General features: G+C 46.6%; 1 protein-coding gene across 7 annotated transcripts in view; it reads left to right on the top strand.

The window, feature by feature from the left end:
* Positions 1-18,090, top strand: part of Kiaa0232 (KIAA0232 ortholog) — a 64,064-nt gene extending 45,974 nt beyond the window's left edge. For 4 of the 7 annotated variants that reach the window (XM_029544947.1, XM_029544949.1, XM_029544950.1 and 1 more), the window contains exons 6-9: positions 1,824-5,118; positions 10,296-10,443; positions 13,933-14,030; positions 15,726-18,090. In XM_029544947.1, coding sequence (XP_029400807.1) covers positions 1,824-5,118; positions 10,296-10,443; positions 13,933-14,030; positions 15,726-15,905 — 3,721 coding nt within the window. In that variant the 3' untranslated portion in view covers positions 15,906-18,090. The remainder of the gene's footprint in view (positions 1-1,823; positions 5,119-10,295; positions 10,444-13,932; positions 14,031-15,725) is intronic. The other 3 variants (XR_003844991.1, XM_021210388.2, XM_029544951.1) reach the window with 3 other exon arrangements.
* Positions 18,091-18,394: the final 304 nt, after the last annotated feature.

Below are 18,394 nucleotides of genomic sequence, written 5' to 3'. Positions count from 1 at the left end.
CTAGCCACTGAGGGACCCTGGACACAATATGACTCTCTCACCTGCTCTGGCAGACAGAGCCCTCACAGGTGGCCGCCTTTCCTCTGTCGAGGAAGGTGCCCAAATTTCTGGAGCCTGAAACAGTGTCTGTCCCAGAAGTTACGTTGCTTCTGTTTGTCTGTGTAGCTTTTGCGGTCCACACTCTTGCTAGCGCAGACTGGAGCCTAAGCGAACCGGAGCAAAGATGGCTCTCCTTCTGGCTCAGGCCTTGAGACTCCTCCAGGGCGGACACCCCTCCTCGGGCGGGAAAGGTGCCAGGTGANTGGAGCCAGAAACGGGATCTTTCCCAGAAGCTGTGTCACTTCTGCAGGCCGCCTTCTCCCTGGCAGTGCACCGTAGCAAAGACGGCCCTCCTACCGTTTCAGGCCTGGAGACTGCTCCCGGGCAGACACCCCTCCTCGGGTGGGAAAGGCACCGGATATCTTCTTAGACTTCTAATATGACTTCTAGGATGTTGAATATTGTGTATGGGATTAGAGAGATGATTCAGCAGTTAAGAGCACTTGCTGCTTTTCCAGTTCCCAGCCCCATGTCAAGTGGCTTACAACCACTCGCCACTCCAGATCCAGGGAATTCATTGTTTTCTTCTGGCCTTCTTGGCTAATCACACACACACACACACACACACACACACACTCACACTCACACAAATAAAAATAATTTTTAAAGAGAAAATTACCTATAAAGCTTTTAATAATTTGTACTATTCAGCTTTACTACAGATAGTCACATTGAATACCTTTGTAAACATAGCCCTTGCCACTTAGTGGGTGGCCTTAATGTCTGGAAGAGCAATACCCTTGAGGCAGCATAGCTTTAGACATCCTTTGGGGACCTTTTCTGCTCTCAAATCTTAAGTAATTGCTATTTTTTTCTAGCAAGTCTCTTTCTGTGGTGTTCTAAGCATGTTTAGGGGGTTATGGTCCAATTAGGCTTCCATCCTGGAGCATAGCATGTGTGTAGGTCTCACCCCTCCCTGTTCACTAAACCCAGCTGTGATCACTGACTCTGATTGCACCAGCATCCTCACTTATGACCAATTGGAGCCTGCATAAATGCAGAGATCCATACTGTTGCCCTGATAGTAGATGCATGAATAGTAGGGTATGTAGTGGGTGATGGTCTGACTCATTTCTTGTCCTTTACTCCTGCTTCTGAGGGGGACTCTTCTTATTCCTGCTTGGAGCCACTGCAAGGTTATGTAATAGCCTAAGGCTGCCTAGGAAAGAAGCAGGAAAGCCGGTGCAGACTAGGAAATGGCTACAGAGCCGTAATCCTGAGTCATCTGCTCAGCGACTTTCAATGCCACTTATTTCCCCTATTCACAACTGTGAGGTTCTTATGTGTTCACTATTTTAAAGGGAGGAAAAAGACTAAAATATCAAATAATGAGTTTAATGTCACAAGCATTGTAAGTGGCCAAGATAAGATTCAAGTTCAGACATGTCCTATTAATTAGCCCAGTACATTCGTCCTATTACATTGTTTTTGTCATTTCTTTCTAGATGAAATTGAAGCTTTGATGACAAATCTTAGGTATTTTCATAGTATTTGCATAGTGCCTCTCACAGTACAAGCAGTGCTGAAGTGCTTGGTGTGGGGGACTAATTTTAATGCACAGCACGGTTTTACTGTTTGGTAATTCATTTCCAATTCTCGCTTCCTTGATGGTGTGAGTGCTGACACTGGCGAGCTGGGGCGCTGCCCCTCAGGCTGACGTTGCTGTCTGTGTAGTGGTGGCTGTAAAGTGCGGCTTGCTTCTGAGCTCTTCCTCTGCTTCGCAGGTACTATGAAGCATTTCCACCACTGTCTGAGAAACCGGTTTGCCTGCACGAGATCATGACCGTGTGGAACAAGTCCAAACCCTGTTCTTACTCCAGCTCCTCGTCAGCATCCACAGCCCCACCAGCAAGCACAGATACATCTTCTCCAAAGGACTGCAATAGTGAGAGTGAAGCCGTCCGAGAGAGAAGTCGTGTCGCCTCTGTCGCCGCGCATGAGAAAGCCCAGAGCAGGAGCAGACACGAGAGGGAGAGCAAGCTGGGCGGTAGCACCACGGAAGGAAAGCCTGCCTTGTACAAAAGGCAGATCCGACACAAACCCGAAGGGAAGACGCGCCCTCGCTCGTGGTCATCTGGCTCTAGCGAAGCAGGCTCAAGTTCAAGTGGTAACCAAGGAGAGTTAAAAGCATCCATGAAGTACGTTAAAGTCAGACACAAGGCACGAGAAATTCGAAACAAAAAAGGGCGGAATGGGCAAAACAGGCAGTCACTGAAGCATTGTGGGAAGGCAGAGAGAGGAGTCCATGCAGGCAGTGGTGGCAGCAGCAGCAGCAGCAGCAATGGATCCATCAGGCAGCTGTGCAAGCGGGGTAAAAGACCAGCAAAGGAGACGGGAAGGAGCGACTCTGGGAACACTGCAGTGAAAGACCTGTATGTGGAGAGCAGAAACAACAAAGAGTACAAGGAAGAGCCACTCTGGTACACGGAGCCCATTGCCGAGTATTTTGTTCCTTTAAGTAGAAAAAGCAAACTAGAGACCACATACCGAAACAGGGAAGATACAAGTGCTCTGACAGCAGAGGCGGTGGAAGACTTGTCTGACTCTGTGCGTGGTCTGTGTATCAGTAACAGTAATATCCATAGAACATACCTCGCAGCAGGTACTTTCATTGATGGTCATTTTGTAGAAATGCCTGCAGTTATAAACGAGGATATTGACCTCGCTGGGACCTCATTATGTTCTCTACCAGAGGACAATAAATATCTGGATGATATTCATCTATCAGAACTAACACACTTCTATGAAGTGGATATTGATCAATCCATGTTGGATCCTGGTGCCTCAGAAACAATGCAAGGAGAAAGTCGGATTTTGAATATGATTCAACAAAAAAGCAAGGAGAATACAGATTATGAGGCAGAATGTTGCATAGTGTTAGATGGTATGGAGTTGCAAGGGGAACGTGCAATATGGACAGATTCTACCAGCTCTGTGGGTGCTGAGGGCTTCTTCCTGCAAGACCTTGGCAATCTGGCTCAGTTTTGGGAGTGTTGTTCATCTAGCTCTGGTGATGCTGATGGAGAGAGTTTTGGAGGAGACTCTCCAGTTAGACTCTCTCCTATCTTGGACAGCACAATACTCAGTTCACACATGCTTGCTGGCAATCAAGAGCCCTTTTCCAATATTAATGAAGGATCTGGTATAAACTCTTGTTTTTCAGTATTTGAAGTGCAATGCAGTAATTCTCTTTTACCATTTTCTTTTGAAACACTCAACTTGGGAAGTGAACATGCAGATTCTAGTGCTAATATGCTGGGGAAAACACAGTCTAGATTGCTCATATGGACCAAAAATAGTGCCTTTGAAGAAAACGAACACTGTTCTAATCTTTCAACAAGAACTTGTAGTCCGTGGTCCCATTCAGAAGAAGCACGCTCAGACAACGAGACACTAAACATTCAGTTTGAAGAATCAACACAGTTTACTGCAGAAGATATTAATTATGTGGTTCCCAGAGTCTCGTCAGATTTTGTAGATGAAGAGCTTCTAGATTTTTTGCAGGATGAAACTTGCCAGCAAAACAGTAGAACTTCAGGAGAAATTCCTACATTAGTTTTCAAAAAAAGATCTAAGCTAGAATCTGTGTGTGGTATTCAGCTAGAACAAAAGGCAGAAAGCAAGAACTTTGAAACTACACAAGCATGTAGTGAAAGCAGTCCACATAGAGATGGCTACAGCTCAGGGGTTATTAAAGACATTTGGACAAAGATGGTAGATAGGAGTTCTGTGACTGCAGTAGAGATAGAAAGAACTGGGGAGGAATTGTTTCCCACAGATGTAAATAACTACTGCTGCTGTTTGGACACTGAGGCTAAGATGGAAGCCCTTCAAGAGCCCCGTAGGGCTGTGCAGAGATCGGAGTATCATCTCTGGGAGGGACAGAAGGAGAACATGGAGAAGAGAACGTTTGTCTCTAGTGAGCTGTCCAAGGTGGATGGTGGCGATTACACCACACCCTCTAAACCTTGGGATGTGGCCCAAGATAAGGAGAACACATTCATTCTTGGAGGAGTTTATGGAGAGCTCAAAACATTCAACAGCGATGGGGAGTGGGCAGTTGTACCACCTGGTCACACAAAAGGGAGCTTGCTACAGTGTGCAGCCTCTGATGTGGTGACAATCGCAGGTACAGATGTCTTTATGACCCCTGGAAACAGCTTTGCTCCTGGTCACAGGCAGCTCTGGAAGCCCTTTGTGTCATTTGAACAGAATGACATGCCGAAGAGCGGGGAAAATGGATTAAACAAGGGGTTTTCTTTTATCTTCCATGAAGACTTGCTAGGAGCCTGCAGTAACTTTCAAGTTGAAGATCCTGGCCTTGAATACTCACTCTCTTCCTTTGACCTAAGCAACCCCTTCTCACAAGTTCTCCACGTAGAATGCTCATTTGAACCAGAAGGGATTGCATCTTTTAGCCCCAGTTTCAAGCCGAAATCAATCCTCTGCTCTGATTCAGACAGTGAGGTTTTTCACCCCAGAATATGTGGTGTCGACAGGACACAGTACAGGGCTATTCGAATCTCTCCCCGGACTCACTTTCGCCCGATTTCTGCATCTGAACTATCCCCTGGAGGAGGAAGTGAGTCAGAATTCGAATCTGAAAAAGATGAAGCAAGTGTTCCCATTCCTTCCCAAGTTGATGTATTTGAAGACCCACAAGCAGATCTCAAACCTTTAGAAGAAGATGCAGAGAAAGAAGGTCACTACTATGGAAAGTTAGAGCTTGAGTCTGGGAAGTTCCTGCCCAGGTTAAAAAAATCTGGAATGGAGAAGAGTGCTCAGACATCACTGGATTCCCAGGAGGAGGCAACTGGGATTCTGCCAGTAGGAAAACAAAATCAGTGTTTGGAATGTAACTTTAACGAATCTCTAGAAATAAATTTAGAAAGCTCAGCAGCAAACTGTAAAATAATGACACAATGTGAAGAAGAGATGAATGAGTTTTGCAGTTGCAAAGCAGGTTGTCAGTTCCCTACTTGTGAAGATAATCCAGTTTCTTCAGGACAATTGGAAGAGGTATGTGTCAGTATTGAATAAGGGATTTGATCAGACATTAATGAAAGGCAGCCTTATCAGACAAGAAAAGTAGGACTGGATTACTAGGAAATTAATTTTAAATTTTTAGAACTTAAAAGTCTTAGTTTACATTTAAGGACTTAAAATGGATTTGCTGTGTACAAATTTGAAGTAAATAATTGACTCTGCATAGAAAAGACATACTAACTCTCAGGATGTGAAGTTCTTGTATAATATGCGTGCAGTGTGGATAAAACATAAGGCCCGTGTGTAAGCATTTTCTCCTTCAGAGTCGGAACCAGAATGTAGCTGTGAGTAAAGAATGCTGGTCAGTTTTATTATAGTTGTGTATTCCATGTAAAATACTTTACTTCTGGTCACCATTCTCTGAAGTATGTTGTGGTTCATATATAAAGGGACCAAGTGAAGGAACACATCTTCTTGGTGCTCATCGAGAAGGGGCTCTGGGTTGGCAGTTTCGTGTGGAACTGCTAGGTGATGTTAGTATCAGCAGTTTTGTTAATGGAGTTATCATTCCCCTTGAATGTGTTTCTAGGACGTCCCTTGAAGTTAAATTGGCTGTGCCAGAACAGACACAGCAGTAAGCTGCTCCACCGACAAAGGCAGAGCTGCCTGCCCACTTTATTTGATGATTAGTTGACATAGCAGTGCCTGGCTTTTTTCCAGAAGCAGGTTGTTAGTGTTGGAGGCAGTCTCAAGTCATAGCCACCTGATGCAGATGGATATGTGTGTCCCTCCTCTCATCCACCCTGCTTACTGGCTCCCGCGCATTCTGTGAGGCCACAGATCTACCTCCTTCATGGATACCTCCCTACATCCTGTTCAGTCCTCATCCCACCTCATATCAGAATTAATTTCTCCCTTTTCTTAATTTACCTGCACTCTCAGCCTCTTTTTGTAATTGCATTTTCTGTCTCATGAGTTCCTTGCCTTTTTGCCTTTACCTTTTTCTTTGGCTATTGGCGTCTATAGCTGGGCACTGAGCACTGAGTCATCGGAGGCAGGGCCCTGGACGTGTAACTGCTTGCCTTTGGATGGTTGCAAGAACCTTGGGGGAAGTTGAAGATTGCTGCTCTAGTTAGCATGCACCTTGGTCTATAAAAGGCCAGGTTTAACCCTGTTGAATCCCTGAAATCTGAACTGTTAAGGAAAACCCAGCCATGTTGTTAGCCTTTGTGTGTTGTTGTGTTGCCCCCATCTCCCTCCTTAAATGCTCCTTTGTGTGCTTTGTGTTTCACCTGGCTCCAGATTGGGAAGAAAGAAAATGAGGAAAGAAGCAAGAGTCCACCTACTACTACCATATTCCTTCGCTTTCTAGTATGTTGATGTATTTCCGTGTTCTCAGATTTGGGGTTTCTTTTCTTTCCTTCCCTTTTCTTTCCTTCCCTTTTCTTTTCTTTTCTCTTCTCTTCGTTTCTTTTCTTTTGTTTCTTTCTTTTTTTTTTTTGAGAGGTCTAGCTTGCTGCAGACTTGTGGGGACATCTTGAGAGTCTGGGTGCTGCCATGCTGTCAGTATCACTGCATCACTGCAGTTGGAGCTCACTTCATAGGCTGGCTTGAGGAACAGTGTCGAGAGTGGCTTGAAGGAACAGTTTGTGCCCAGGCTGAGGCTTGACCTGTGTCTTACCTACCCATTGTAATGCCCGGGTCAGTTAGGAAGAGTTCCTAAGAATGGCTCCACCTAGGCAAAGGCCTTCTGTTTCAGTGCAAGAGAATAAAAGTAGAGGATTTTCCTTAGAATTACCAGTTAGGACCTTGGAAAGAATTGGGTTTACTTCAAAGTTGAGTCAAATTGGGCAGACATGATTTGGATGCCTGTTATGTGCCTATCACTAAGGGGGGAGAACCCTAATGTGTGCGGTGTCATCCTTGTCTGTGAGAAATTCAGTCTAGGCAAGAAGCCCAATTAGTAAATCTCATATCTCATGTGAAATGGGTTGTTCATATGAAGTTACACAAGGGCATACTCAGTGATTGCTTCTCTCACCAACCCTCTGGTAGTACTAGCTGTGGTAAATCCCACCAAAAGTACTTTCTGCATGGTATATTTACTTTTAATGGCCTTTCCTTATCTTTTAGGACATCGGGGCCAGTGTAGTTGTGGGTAAGGTGGTAGGTGGAGCAGTTGCAATGAGCCCTGGAGCTGTGGGAACCTCACCAGAGCCGTCCTGGGGTATAGACATTGCAGGTGTTTTGAACACACCTGGACATGCAGGCACAGGAGGGGCCATGTGAGCAGAAGGCCAGGTGGAGAACCTGAGCTGCTGGTGTGTTGGTTGGGTACTGGTCATCCAGTTATAGCTAAAGGCAAAAACTAGCACAGAAAGCGCACCCCATGTAACTCTTGCACAGAAATACGGCTCGGATGTCCTCTTCTCTTGGGCCTTTAATTGCCTGCTTAAGGCCAAGCCCTTTGAACATAGAAAGCCAGATTCTTAGTCCCTGTCTTTAAGGACTTTGCAGTCTTGTTCAGGAGATGAAGTCGTTTTGTACCAGGAGTATCACACTGTAAAGGGCAGCAACTCTGGAGGTTGGAGAGGTAGCAGAGGTCATCGTGGCTTGTGGAACACGTCCCTCCTGGCCCAGTCTGTCAGTGTCATCCTAACAGACAGCAGAGACTGGTTTCCTCGCCTGGTAGCTAGAAATGTTTAAACTTCAAAAAGAGACTGGCCCAGTCCCACAGTGAGGACCAGGCAGCACTCGCCTGGCTCCGCGCCTCCAGAAGTGGAGAGCAACAGTGAGCCCTTCCAGGCTCCAGTGGATGTTCTCTATCTACATTTCTTTAAAAGAGAGGTCCACATAGCATGTTCTCTGCCATTTGGGACCTAGTAATGAAGAAGGACCAGTGGGAAAGGGGCACTGGACCTCCATGAAGGGAAACCTTCCTTTTCAGCAGAAATAGACTAGTTAGTGGGAGTGTGAACTATGGAGTCTTTGTCCCCTGACTGCCAGCTTCTGAAGAACTTCCAAGAATTGCTAAACCATCTGTGGTCAGTCTTTTTGGATGTAGTTTGTGCACTCCCTCCCTTTCATTGTCCTGGTCATTGCATGTGTGGAGTGCCCTCTGCCCAGTGCTGTTGCAGGTACTGGACTCATCAACTGTGAGCCTGTGAGAAGTTCTGCAGGCTTGGGGCTAACAGCAGACATGCTAGGTTAACGATGTGTGAGGATTTAAATAAGCATTTGAAGAAAGACAGAGCACTGGATGAGACACTGGGTGAATGGAGAGTGCTGGAAGCAGCTTGCTCTGTTAAGTAAGGAGCCAGGCAGGCTTTCTCCCAGAGCTCCCTTTGAGTATGTACCTGGGCAGAAGCAGCTTCTGTGGATGGTAGGGCTCTGTTCTGCCTTTTCCCAGTTCTTTCTGTGCTTATGTTGTGTCCCATCCCCTGGCTCTATCTCAGGCTGGCCTTGAACTCACTATGTAACTAAGGGGTTACGTTGAGTTTGTGATCCTCCTGCCTCTCCTCAGTATTCTTTATATTCATTGAGTTAAAACATTAAACAGCCTCAGATGAGTGAACTGTTGTGAAGTTTGCTATGCTCCCCAAAAGCTGCGAATAACTGAGTGGAAAGGTGTTATGAAATGGTGCATGCGTATGGAATATGGATGGCTGCTGCAGTATAAAAGAGAAGATAAGTCTTAGCCATAGGAATTGGCACCCAAATGGGAGATTCAGAAAGGACTCCTCAAATAATATAGACTCTTGCCTAAGGCCACAGCAGAGTGAAGAGAGGACTTGATGTGCTCTGGAATCAGAGACATCCTGGGAGCCAGTTTCTGTAGTTTGTAAGCAGAGTGCTCTGCCTAGAGATACAGAGATACCCAGATAACAGTCTTGTCCTTAAACTTCCAGGGCTCTCACATCTGACCACATCTTGGTGTGTACCCAGTTCCTGGGTGGTGTCCTGACTGGTCAAACCTGTTTCCCTCACCACACCTGTCTTTGATTGACTTTGTGTCTCTTTCATTTCACAAGGGGATTAGAAAGTAGCACCGAAAACCATTCAGATAAGAACTCAGCACCCTGCTACCTACCTCCCGTCTCCTCAGAAGTACTGTTGGACAATAGAGATACCTCTGGCCCTCTCCCTTGCTGCCTGCCCTAAGTAGTGCCAGCTCGTGTCCCAGAGTACAGAAGGCCTTCACGTGTTGCCCATTGGTATCAGGCCCTGGTACTTACTTTTACTGCAGACCTGTACACTGCTGGCTGGCTTCATTTGTATTTAGCTCAGCCTTCAGAGGACCTTGAGCAGTACTTATGTTTAGGAGACCGGTCATACAGGGGATAAGAAAGGCTAATTAACTACTCTGGGCAGACAGTACAATTTTCTTTCAGTTCTAAATTTGGAACTATTTCTGAAAAGTCATAATAAATGAAAGTAAAAGGTTTAAAATATATTCCCTATTTAATTCCCAATATATTCCCATGTAATTCTTAAAAACTTACTAGATAATGCAATTTTAGACCCATAAAATAATTTATAGTTCAAACCACAATAAAACCCCTTTAGAAAATAAATGATTGTTAGCTCTTGAAACAGTTTAGGTTTTGAACTTGAACAAATGATGTCATGGGATTGTACACAGTTCACAGGCATTCTGGCAAGAGCAGAGCATAAGGACTGGGGAGGTAGGGAAATGGAGAGCTAGGCTTTGCCCTGGGGAGCTGTTGGCAGGCCTCTCAGGCCCAGTGAAGAAGGGGACCTCCACCAGCATACCAGGATGCATTTGTCAACAGAAGTTGCCTGTGCGGCTCATGACCACTCCAAGGACTTGTTGGTCACCAGTGACAGCTTCTGGTAACCTGTTCTCACTGTCTAGAGGGCGAGCAGGGTCTGAGCAGCCTTAAACATTCTACTTGGAAGGGTGGAACCTGTCTCTCCACAGCCCCTCAGGCTCAGGCCTGAGTCTACCTGTTGCACTTCAGTAGGCTAAGAGAATTTCCTGCCCGCTGCTTAGGTCTTGTAAGAGGGTTCTGTCAAGATTTTTGTTCTACTTAGAGTTGAAGTACTTCTTAAGGTTTCCTTTATTTACAGTAAGGCCTTTTTCCTGAACAGCAAAAAACTTTAGATTTTTTTTTTTTTAACTCACCAGTCTAAAGGCACTAGGTATGTAGTGCTTCAGTAATTCTGAAAATTTTCTGTCTGTCCTGAAGGTTTATAAACATGCTCTGTGTTTGGCTTCATCTAAACAGTTTCCTGTACTGAACACTGATGTGCAAGAAGTAACAAGAAATCAAGAAAAGCAGAGCTGGTGGGAAAAAGCTTTGTACTCTCCCCTTTTCCCCACGTCAGAGTGTGAAGGTAAGGAGACTGTGTCATTATTCTGTTCACATTTCTAGTTCACCAAGAGCAACGGGTTCTTTAGGTATGAATACAGTCCAGAAAACACCAGAAAAGTTCCTATGGCCAGCACTTTGTAAGACCCTAGGGACACCTAGGTGATTGCAAATTGGACCCTGCTCTTAAACCTAAGCATTGACTGGTAGAAGGGTTTGGAAATTCCTTAGAAGCATAAATGGTATGGACCTTTGATGAGATATGTATAACCACCTTGACCATAGGGAAGGGAGTCCTCAAGGCAATCTTTGTGCAAAGAAGGTCACAAGGTGTGAGGCAGGTTGAAAGAACCATGTCCTGTGGGGCTCAGCTATTTGGAAGGTGAGCCAGGAAGTCTGATGAGGAGGAGCCTCAAGTATGAGAACCTGGCTTTTGGCTGCAGTTTGGTGTGCACTGAGGGGTGGCTGTGGGAAAGACTTGTTTGCAGGGTGTTCAGGTCAGATGTATGCTGGAAGACTTGTAGCAACAACAGAGACAAAATTTAAGCTGGGGAGTTAGGTGATGGGAATAGGATGGGGCGATTCTGTAGTGGTCGCACCTGCCCTGAGTCTGCAGTGTGAGCAGCAGGAGGAAGTTAGGCTCTAGAACGGTGGTTCTCAGTCTGAGTTAGTACAAGGCAATCATTTTAAGGTTGGGGTCACCACAATGTGAGGAGCCGTTAGAGGGTGTCAGCGTTAGGAAGGCTGAGAACCACTGAGCTAGAGAGAAGGGGCGTGAGGAAGATGTCAGGACCATGGAGTACGCACCCAACCTCCTGAGTGATCCGTCTAGAAGCTGAATGAGTTTGAGACAGGTGCAGCTAAGAGTGTAAGTCAGAGATCTCCATAGCTGTGCCTCAGAAGCTCCTCGTCATAAAGAGCGAGAAGAGGAAGAGGTACATCACCATGTAGCAAAGAAGCTACTTCCTTGGGGATGATTTTTAGAAGCACTGCCTCAGTTTGGTTCACTTTGTCATTCGTTAGTAGGAGCCAGTTCCAGCTCAGCTCTGCATCTTGCGTATGCAGTCTGTTGTTGGCAGGAGCCAGTAAATGGATGTAATGCTTTTGTATGTGTATGCGAAATTCTGCATAGGGAAGCTTGGTGGGGAAGGAATGTTAGCCAGTCTTCTGAATGACAGCTATGAGTTTAATCCTTGTGAAGCTCCCTTAACAATGACAGTATGGGGTACTCTTTCTATTGCCTCACATGGAGGTTATGCAGGATAACTAGCTATTCACCCCTCGAAAGGATAGGCATTCCTGAAGCTTCTAGTATTAGAAATGGTTAGTAATCAACATGTGCTGCTCTGGACACTGGCTAACTAGAACTCCAAGTACCCCAAGGGAGGAGGAGACAGGGTGTGTTGTGTCCTGCTGAGAAACCTGCCCTGTGCACTTCTGTGTATATGTGTCTCTGATCAAAGTGCTGCCCTGGGGATGTATAGACACACTGACTGCCTGTCCTGGACGTGTGTCTTCTCAGTGGGGCTGGAGGTAGGGCACAGACCACAGCAGCGGGCATTGGAGGAGCAGTGCGGGGCGGAGCCTAGGTGGCTTGGGGTAGAGACTGCAGAGGCTTGGTGGTGGTCCCCGGTGCTTAAACTCTGGCTGTGCTGTGCTTTGGAGCTTAGTTGCTATTGGCATGCATTATCCAGGCTGGGTAGAGTGAACCCTTTGGGGAGTTGCACAGACTGATGGGGGAGCAAGGCTAGCTGGAGCCGTTCCTCTGTGGGTCACTGCTGGGTTTCTTTGCTCTGTTGTCTGCATTTGTAAAAGGAAGCTATCCCTATTGGGATGATTGTGAGGAATAAAGATGCCTCTTCAGCAGGCAAGGTGCCTATAGCTGTAACCCACAAACAGCTCCACAACTGTAGCTGTCACTGGGAGCATTAATAAGACACATGGAGGCGGGCGCGGTGGCGCATGCCTTTAATCCCAGCACTCTGGAGGCAGAGGCAGGTGGATTTCTGAGTTCGAGGCCAGCCTGGTCTACAAAGTGAGTTCCAGGACAGCCAGGGCTATACAGAGAAACCCTGTCTCGAAAAACCAAAAAAAAAAAAAAAAAAAAAAGACACATGGGATGAGCTTAGTATGATTCTTAGCCAACCCCCTGAGTGGAGGTGTGAAGATGAACATAGCATTTCTTAACCAGAAAAGAGCCACCTTCCCTTGCACAGTCTCTCTTCTGGCCCTGCTGTGTGTATGGAGTGAATGGGATGAAATGAGGCCACTCAAGCTTAATGGCCTCCCAGCCACCCAGAACCCACGTTCCAGGTTGGTGGCTATAGAAAATGTTGCTGTACCTGTCCACTTCTCACATAGCACCTCCTTGAAGAGGATGATGTTGCTTCTGTTTTAAAGAGGTTGGGTATGTGGCTTGGAGAGTCATGTCACAAGTAAGAAGCAGAACCTGGCATCTATTATGGCTTTTGTCACTCCAAGTAATGCCCAGGACTGATAGGTTATGAAGAATATCCACATGGCAAGCAAAGTCTGCACTTGGTGCCCAAGAGTATAGCACTCACTAAGGCTGGCCTTGTCTTCTGTGACCCAGGCACATGGGAGCCGGAGCATCCATTGACACCTGTGGTATAACCCTTTCGAGCAGGGATGCTAAAGGATCAGCATTTCTGAGCTCTGTCAGAGCCAGGTCTGAACTAGCTTGGTTGGAGTCTCCATCCTTCTTTCTGACTCCATCACAGCTATCTTCTTCGTGGGTCAGTGGACAAGAGGCTAGGCTAATCCAAGACTAGGTTCAGCACAGGGGCTGTGCTCAGGAGTCACCTGGAAACTTCTCAGAAGGACTGATGGTCAGTCTCCTGAGGCATAGGCTTCTCCAAGTTCCTTAGGTGGCTAAATATTGTAGTGCATAGATAAAACACAGTTGAAGCTGCTGCTGGATTGGATTCCTCCAACTCTAGTCCACATTGCCTTCTCATTCTGTGAGCCTTGGCTAACTGGACCATGAGCCTCCGTGTGCACAGTGTTACAGACTGGTGGGCATGCTGTTGAATTAGAACAGGCCAGCTAGTGACCTGCTTTGCTTTCTCATTGGGCTGCCTGTCTGGAACCTCTGCTGTTCCATGAGCATATCTGGTGCATTGACTGTCTCCCTCCACTTGACACTCATTCTTGAGAGCATGGGTCTCACTGGTCTTTTCCCCTGTGTCCCAGGACCATTACATCATAGATCTGTGTATATATTTGTTGAATTGTTGAGATAATGTTTTACCGTAGAGTATGCTTATGCTGGCCTGGTTTTTATTATTCATTACATACTTGTGGCTGAAGTTTTCAGCTAATGTCATGTTTTCTCATACACTTCAAACTGGCTGTGCTTTCAATGACAACCTAAACCTCCAGAGGGTGGGGAGGCCTAGCTTTTCAGTGAGGTGAAACAAGGATGTGTGTTTCAACTGTCTTAATTGAATTTCCCCCTTTCCCTCTTTTCCCTTCTCCATTCAAAATGATTAAGAATGTTATACAAATGCCAAGGGAGAGAATGGTATAGAAGAATGTCCAGATGCTAAAGAGACACCCAGTCGTGAAGAGCGTCTGTTAGATTTTAATAGGGTAAGTGGACTGTCCTCCTCCCTTCCATTCTAGTCACACACCTGAGTCACTTGTCCTGTGACCCACCCCTGGCCCATGTTCCCAGATCCTGAGTGTTGCCTTTCTCCTCTTGGCCCTTTTTTTTGGATCTGCCTAACCCTAACCCCAAGCCCCAACCATTTGCCAGACCTTCATGAACAGCCCTTAACGTCCCCACTGACACTATGCTGCTGGCACGGGGGTCTTAGATGCTGTGCTGAGCTGTTGTTTCATGCTCAGTCCTGGGCAGCATCTCCCTTCCAGTACACTTTTCCAGCCTGTGTGGGGCAGGCCTTGCCCTTTCTGTGCTCTGTGCATTCTCTGGATGGAGTCCCACATCCCAGACACTTCTGTCTCCCCAACCTGCCTGTGAGTACCATGAAGGCACCGTCAAGACCTCGACCTACTTTCAGCTCAGACTCAAGCCTTCCACTGTTAGGCAAGTTAAGACCGGGGAATTGAAGGAAACCTATTTTCTTCTCAGAGTTATCAGTGTTAGCTCAAGCTCTGTAAGAATTTTCCAAAGCACCGTATAGTGCTAATCCCACTGACTTAATCAGCTTGTGTTATTATGTCCAAGCCCACATGTGAGGCCTCCCCACAGCCTTCCACCCTCAGGGTGTCTCTTCCTCTCACCTCTGCCCACAGTGTGTCTGCCGGCCTGTTAATGTACCTCACCTCCACTTTCCATCCATTTCTTTATTCCACACCATCTTTTCCACTGCTACTCCTCAACAGCAGCCACAGCCTTTCTTGTCCTTGCATCTGCTTGTCCTTGACAATTAGTGCCATTCTGCAAGACAGTGACCTAAAAACACCCCTGTGCACACCCATCCTTGGCACACTCATCCATTTGCAGAGTACAAAATGGAGGTATGTGGAGATGGAGCGTAGGGCTGCGTACCCCAACAGTGGCTGTGGGACCCGTGCTCCCACGCTGTGCACTTGGAAAGTTCCCTCCATGCCCGGAAGCCTTGTGTGCTTTGCTCTCACTTAGCTTTTCTGTGTGTCCACCTAGAGCTCAGAAACAGGGACTGTGGTGGGCGATGCTAATGGTGTATATTGTGATGCACTGGGAAATAGTGTTAGCTGCTGTAACTGATGAAAAAGCTACCATTGCCGCCGAGTATTTTGGGGCTCCAGATGCCAGCCTTCCTATAAACACAAGAAGATGCTCTATACCACAGGTGATCCCGGCACTGCTGTGCAGAGCACCAGCCATTGCTCAGGAGTGCCACCTTCTAGAACGCTCTGCCCCTGTTTAGAGTGCCCCTTAACCAGTATCCTCATGTCTACAGTATGAAGTTTTGTCCTTTGGTTTGTTTGTCTGCTGGAACTGTGAGCCCCTGTGCATTACCATGTCTGTTTACTTAAGGGAGCCTGGGCAGAGCTTCATGGGCTACCCTGAACCAGGTACTCAAAGACTTGCTGAGAGTTAAGGAGTCCCGTTGTCCTACCCTAGTGTGGCACATAGATTCTTGTGGCTAGATGTGCAGAATTAGGATTGGACCCTTCAAGGGCAAAGAAGAGGTTCCTCTGAAACAGTGCGACTTCAAGTTTTTATAGATTTCTATGAGATATCAGTGATTGCTACTTCATCTCTGTCTGTGAATAGGATCAGCCTTTGGGGGCATTGTCTGATTTTTGGTGTATTGAAAATTGTTTCTTGAATTGTAGGTGTCTTCTGTTTATGAAGCAAGATGCACAGGAGAGAGAGGTTCTGAGACAAAACCAAATGGCCTCCACAGGAAGATGTGTTCCAGTGCCAGCTCTGATACGGGCGACACAGGCTCCGAAGCCGGCGGAGAGTGGGTGGGCCCCAGCAGAGAGGAGCTCTTCTCCCGAACACACCTCTGACCCTGCAGAGTAGTGCCAGTCATTGGAAATGGCTGTGATGGGAGATTGCCTTGTGTGAGGCCTGTTAGTCTAAAGCAGCAACTTAGGTTTCTTCTTCAATTAACTGATCCACATCAGTGATTACCTTTCTCTTCTTGCTTATTTTAGTGTTGAGGACGGCTGTCCTGTTGAAGATTTGTTTCCAAGCTGTTAAGTTCTTGCTCTCTGAAGTAGACTAGACTGTGCTGTCCATGAGGAATGGGTGTGCATGTGCTTGTCCTAGTGCGTCCCGCTTCTGCATCGCAGCTGCAGGCCTCCCTCTGGCGGCTGTGTCGCCATCACCTTGTCAGCACCGTGGCGACAACCGCCACCGTCCAGAGACTCTAGCTCTGTTCTCTGAGCCAGGAGATCAGTCCTCCCCTGCAGTGGGTCAGGGCCTTGCTGAAGGAGGAGGGAAGCATGGTGACTCATCTGCAGGCTCATTCAGAAGATCTCATGGACATTGCTGTAGGAACACAAGGGTTTGCTTTAGAGACTTACAGAATACTGTGCTTTCTCTTAGGATCCCCCTAAAGTACATGGAAGTTACTGTGGCTTGTGACTTTCTTGCTAGCTGAAGAAGCCAAGGATTTGAGGCCCGGGGTAGGACGGGTGAGTTCTGCTACTGCAGTGTGTCCATAGCAGGCACAGTGGGGTTCTCTGAGCTGCCTCTCCAGTGCATAGTTGAGGACCTTACTTGTAAATTGTTACCTGGTGACTACACTGAACTTTAGTCTCCAAGTGAACTTAAAAACATTGGACATGCAGTGAGACCACCACTTACCCAAAGAAATCTTGGGCTGCTGCAGCTGGCAGCTCTTGTGGCTGTGATGTAGTGTAGCTTGTATCTCATTTTGTGTTGGAGAGAATGCTCTGGGCAAGTTCTGCTTGGGGTGGGCTGGGGTGGGTAGAGGAACTTCCCACATGCCTGTGTGATTGCTGTTCTGATTATCGCCTCGTGGGACTTGGTGAAGCAGGCAGGCAGCAGGCCTCACACAGTTGCATCTAAACGTGCCGATCACCTCGGTCTCTCTCGCAGCACTGCCACAGGTGCTAGTAGGGCCAGTTGTGCAAGACCTAAACATCCAAAATGATTTTTCTCTTTTAACCAACTTGTTGTTTTTAAAAACACCTTGTCTGTGACATGAACTCAGCATGTCCAGGACATCAGGAGGTGGGAGAGCTCTGAAGTATTTGAACTGGCCTCACCAGTAAGTGGGACAGCACTGGACATGTGTGTGGCTTCTTAGCTGGGAGTGGAGCTGCCCCTCAGGCCTTGCTGGTAGTACTTGAGTTTGTTGCCTGTTTCTCAGGCACACAGGAAACCCCGTGGAGCCTGTGCAGGCACTGTTGCTCTGGCTTGCTGGCTGGGCATCTTGCCATCTTAGGGTTTGTTTCATACAGCACATCCTCTGACACTTTACAGTGGCGTGTGTGCGTGTGTGCATGTAGAAGGTTTCATGTTGCTCTTATTTATTTACAGGTATCAGATGCATTTTATGTATTTTTTTCTTCTGGAGCTTCCTAAAATCTGATTAACATCTGCACTGAAATATAACCTATCATCAAAGGCAAAAGGGATTGCAAGTTGTAAATTCCTAAAATCAATGACATCAAGATTACCCTAGAAATTGTTGCTATGACCAAATGGATTTCATACTCAGCCATGAGCTTGGGTGACCTGGACAGCCAGTTTATCAGGAAAAGGCTCCAGGTGGCAAAGACCCTACCTCCTCCTCTCTGGGTGTGGGGAGAGGCCCCCCATAGGGGATACGGTGGGTCATCAAAGGCAAAGGGATAACTAGATTCTGTATTTGTTTTTGTTTTTGTTTTTTTGATTTTTTTTTTTTTTTTTTTTTTTTTTTTTTTTTTGTAGTAAGTGGCTAAAGCTCTGAGGCTTTGGCACAGAATTAAAGTGTGGTTTTAGTTTCATGAATGGATGATCACAAAAAAGCATTAAAAAAAAAAGTTGGCAAACGCTGAAGCGCACTGTGGTATGAAGCGCGTTGCACATCCGTAGCACTGAAGTATCGGCTCTATCCCGGGCTGACTTTTCCCCCGTGGTTGTATTGTTCTGATTTCACGTACACCAGAGTAACTGATTTGTTTTGTTTTGTTTTGTTTTATTTTCTTGTGGAGTTAACACCAAATAAAAATTTCAAAAATGTTTGTTGTTTTTATTTATCATAGCAATCTTTTAAAGTGAATAAGCAGCCTCTTCTGAACTGAGAAGAACAAGAGAAACCCTGATCCTCTCCTCCTGAGGACTGTTAGCCTCCCAGAGCCGGGAGAGCAAGTAGGTGGGGCCTGCTTGGCAGCCAGCTGACCCATGTCCCCAACAGGTCCTGTCCCTCCCTGATAGACAAGTCGCCTTCATTGTGTTTTATTCTGGGAGGGAAAATAGTCTCCATGTTAATGTGAATGGAGTCCACTGTACACAGAAGTCAGCGGGATGGCTCAGTGGGAAAGGT

This window comes from Mus pahari, chromosome 13, assembly GCF_900095145.1.
Source record: "Mus pahari chromosome 13, PAHARI_EIJ_v1.1, whole genome shotgun sequence".
Classification (NCBI taxonomy): domain Eukaryota; kingdom Metazoa; phylum Chordata; class Mammalia; order Rodentia; family Muridae; genus Mus; species Mus pahari.
The sequence above is the reverse complement of the archived record's forward strand: the minus strand, read 5'-3'. Positions and strand labels throughout refer to the sequence as shown.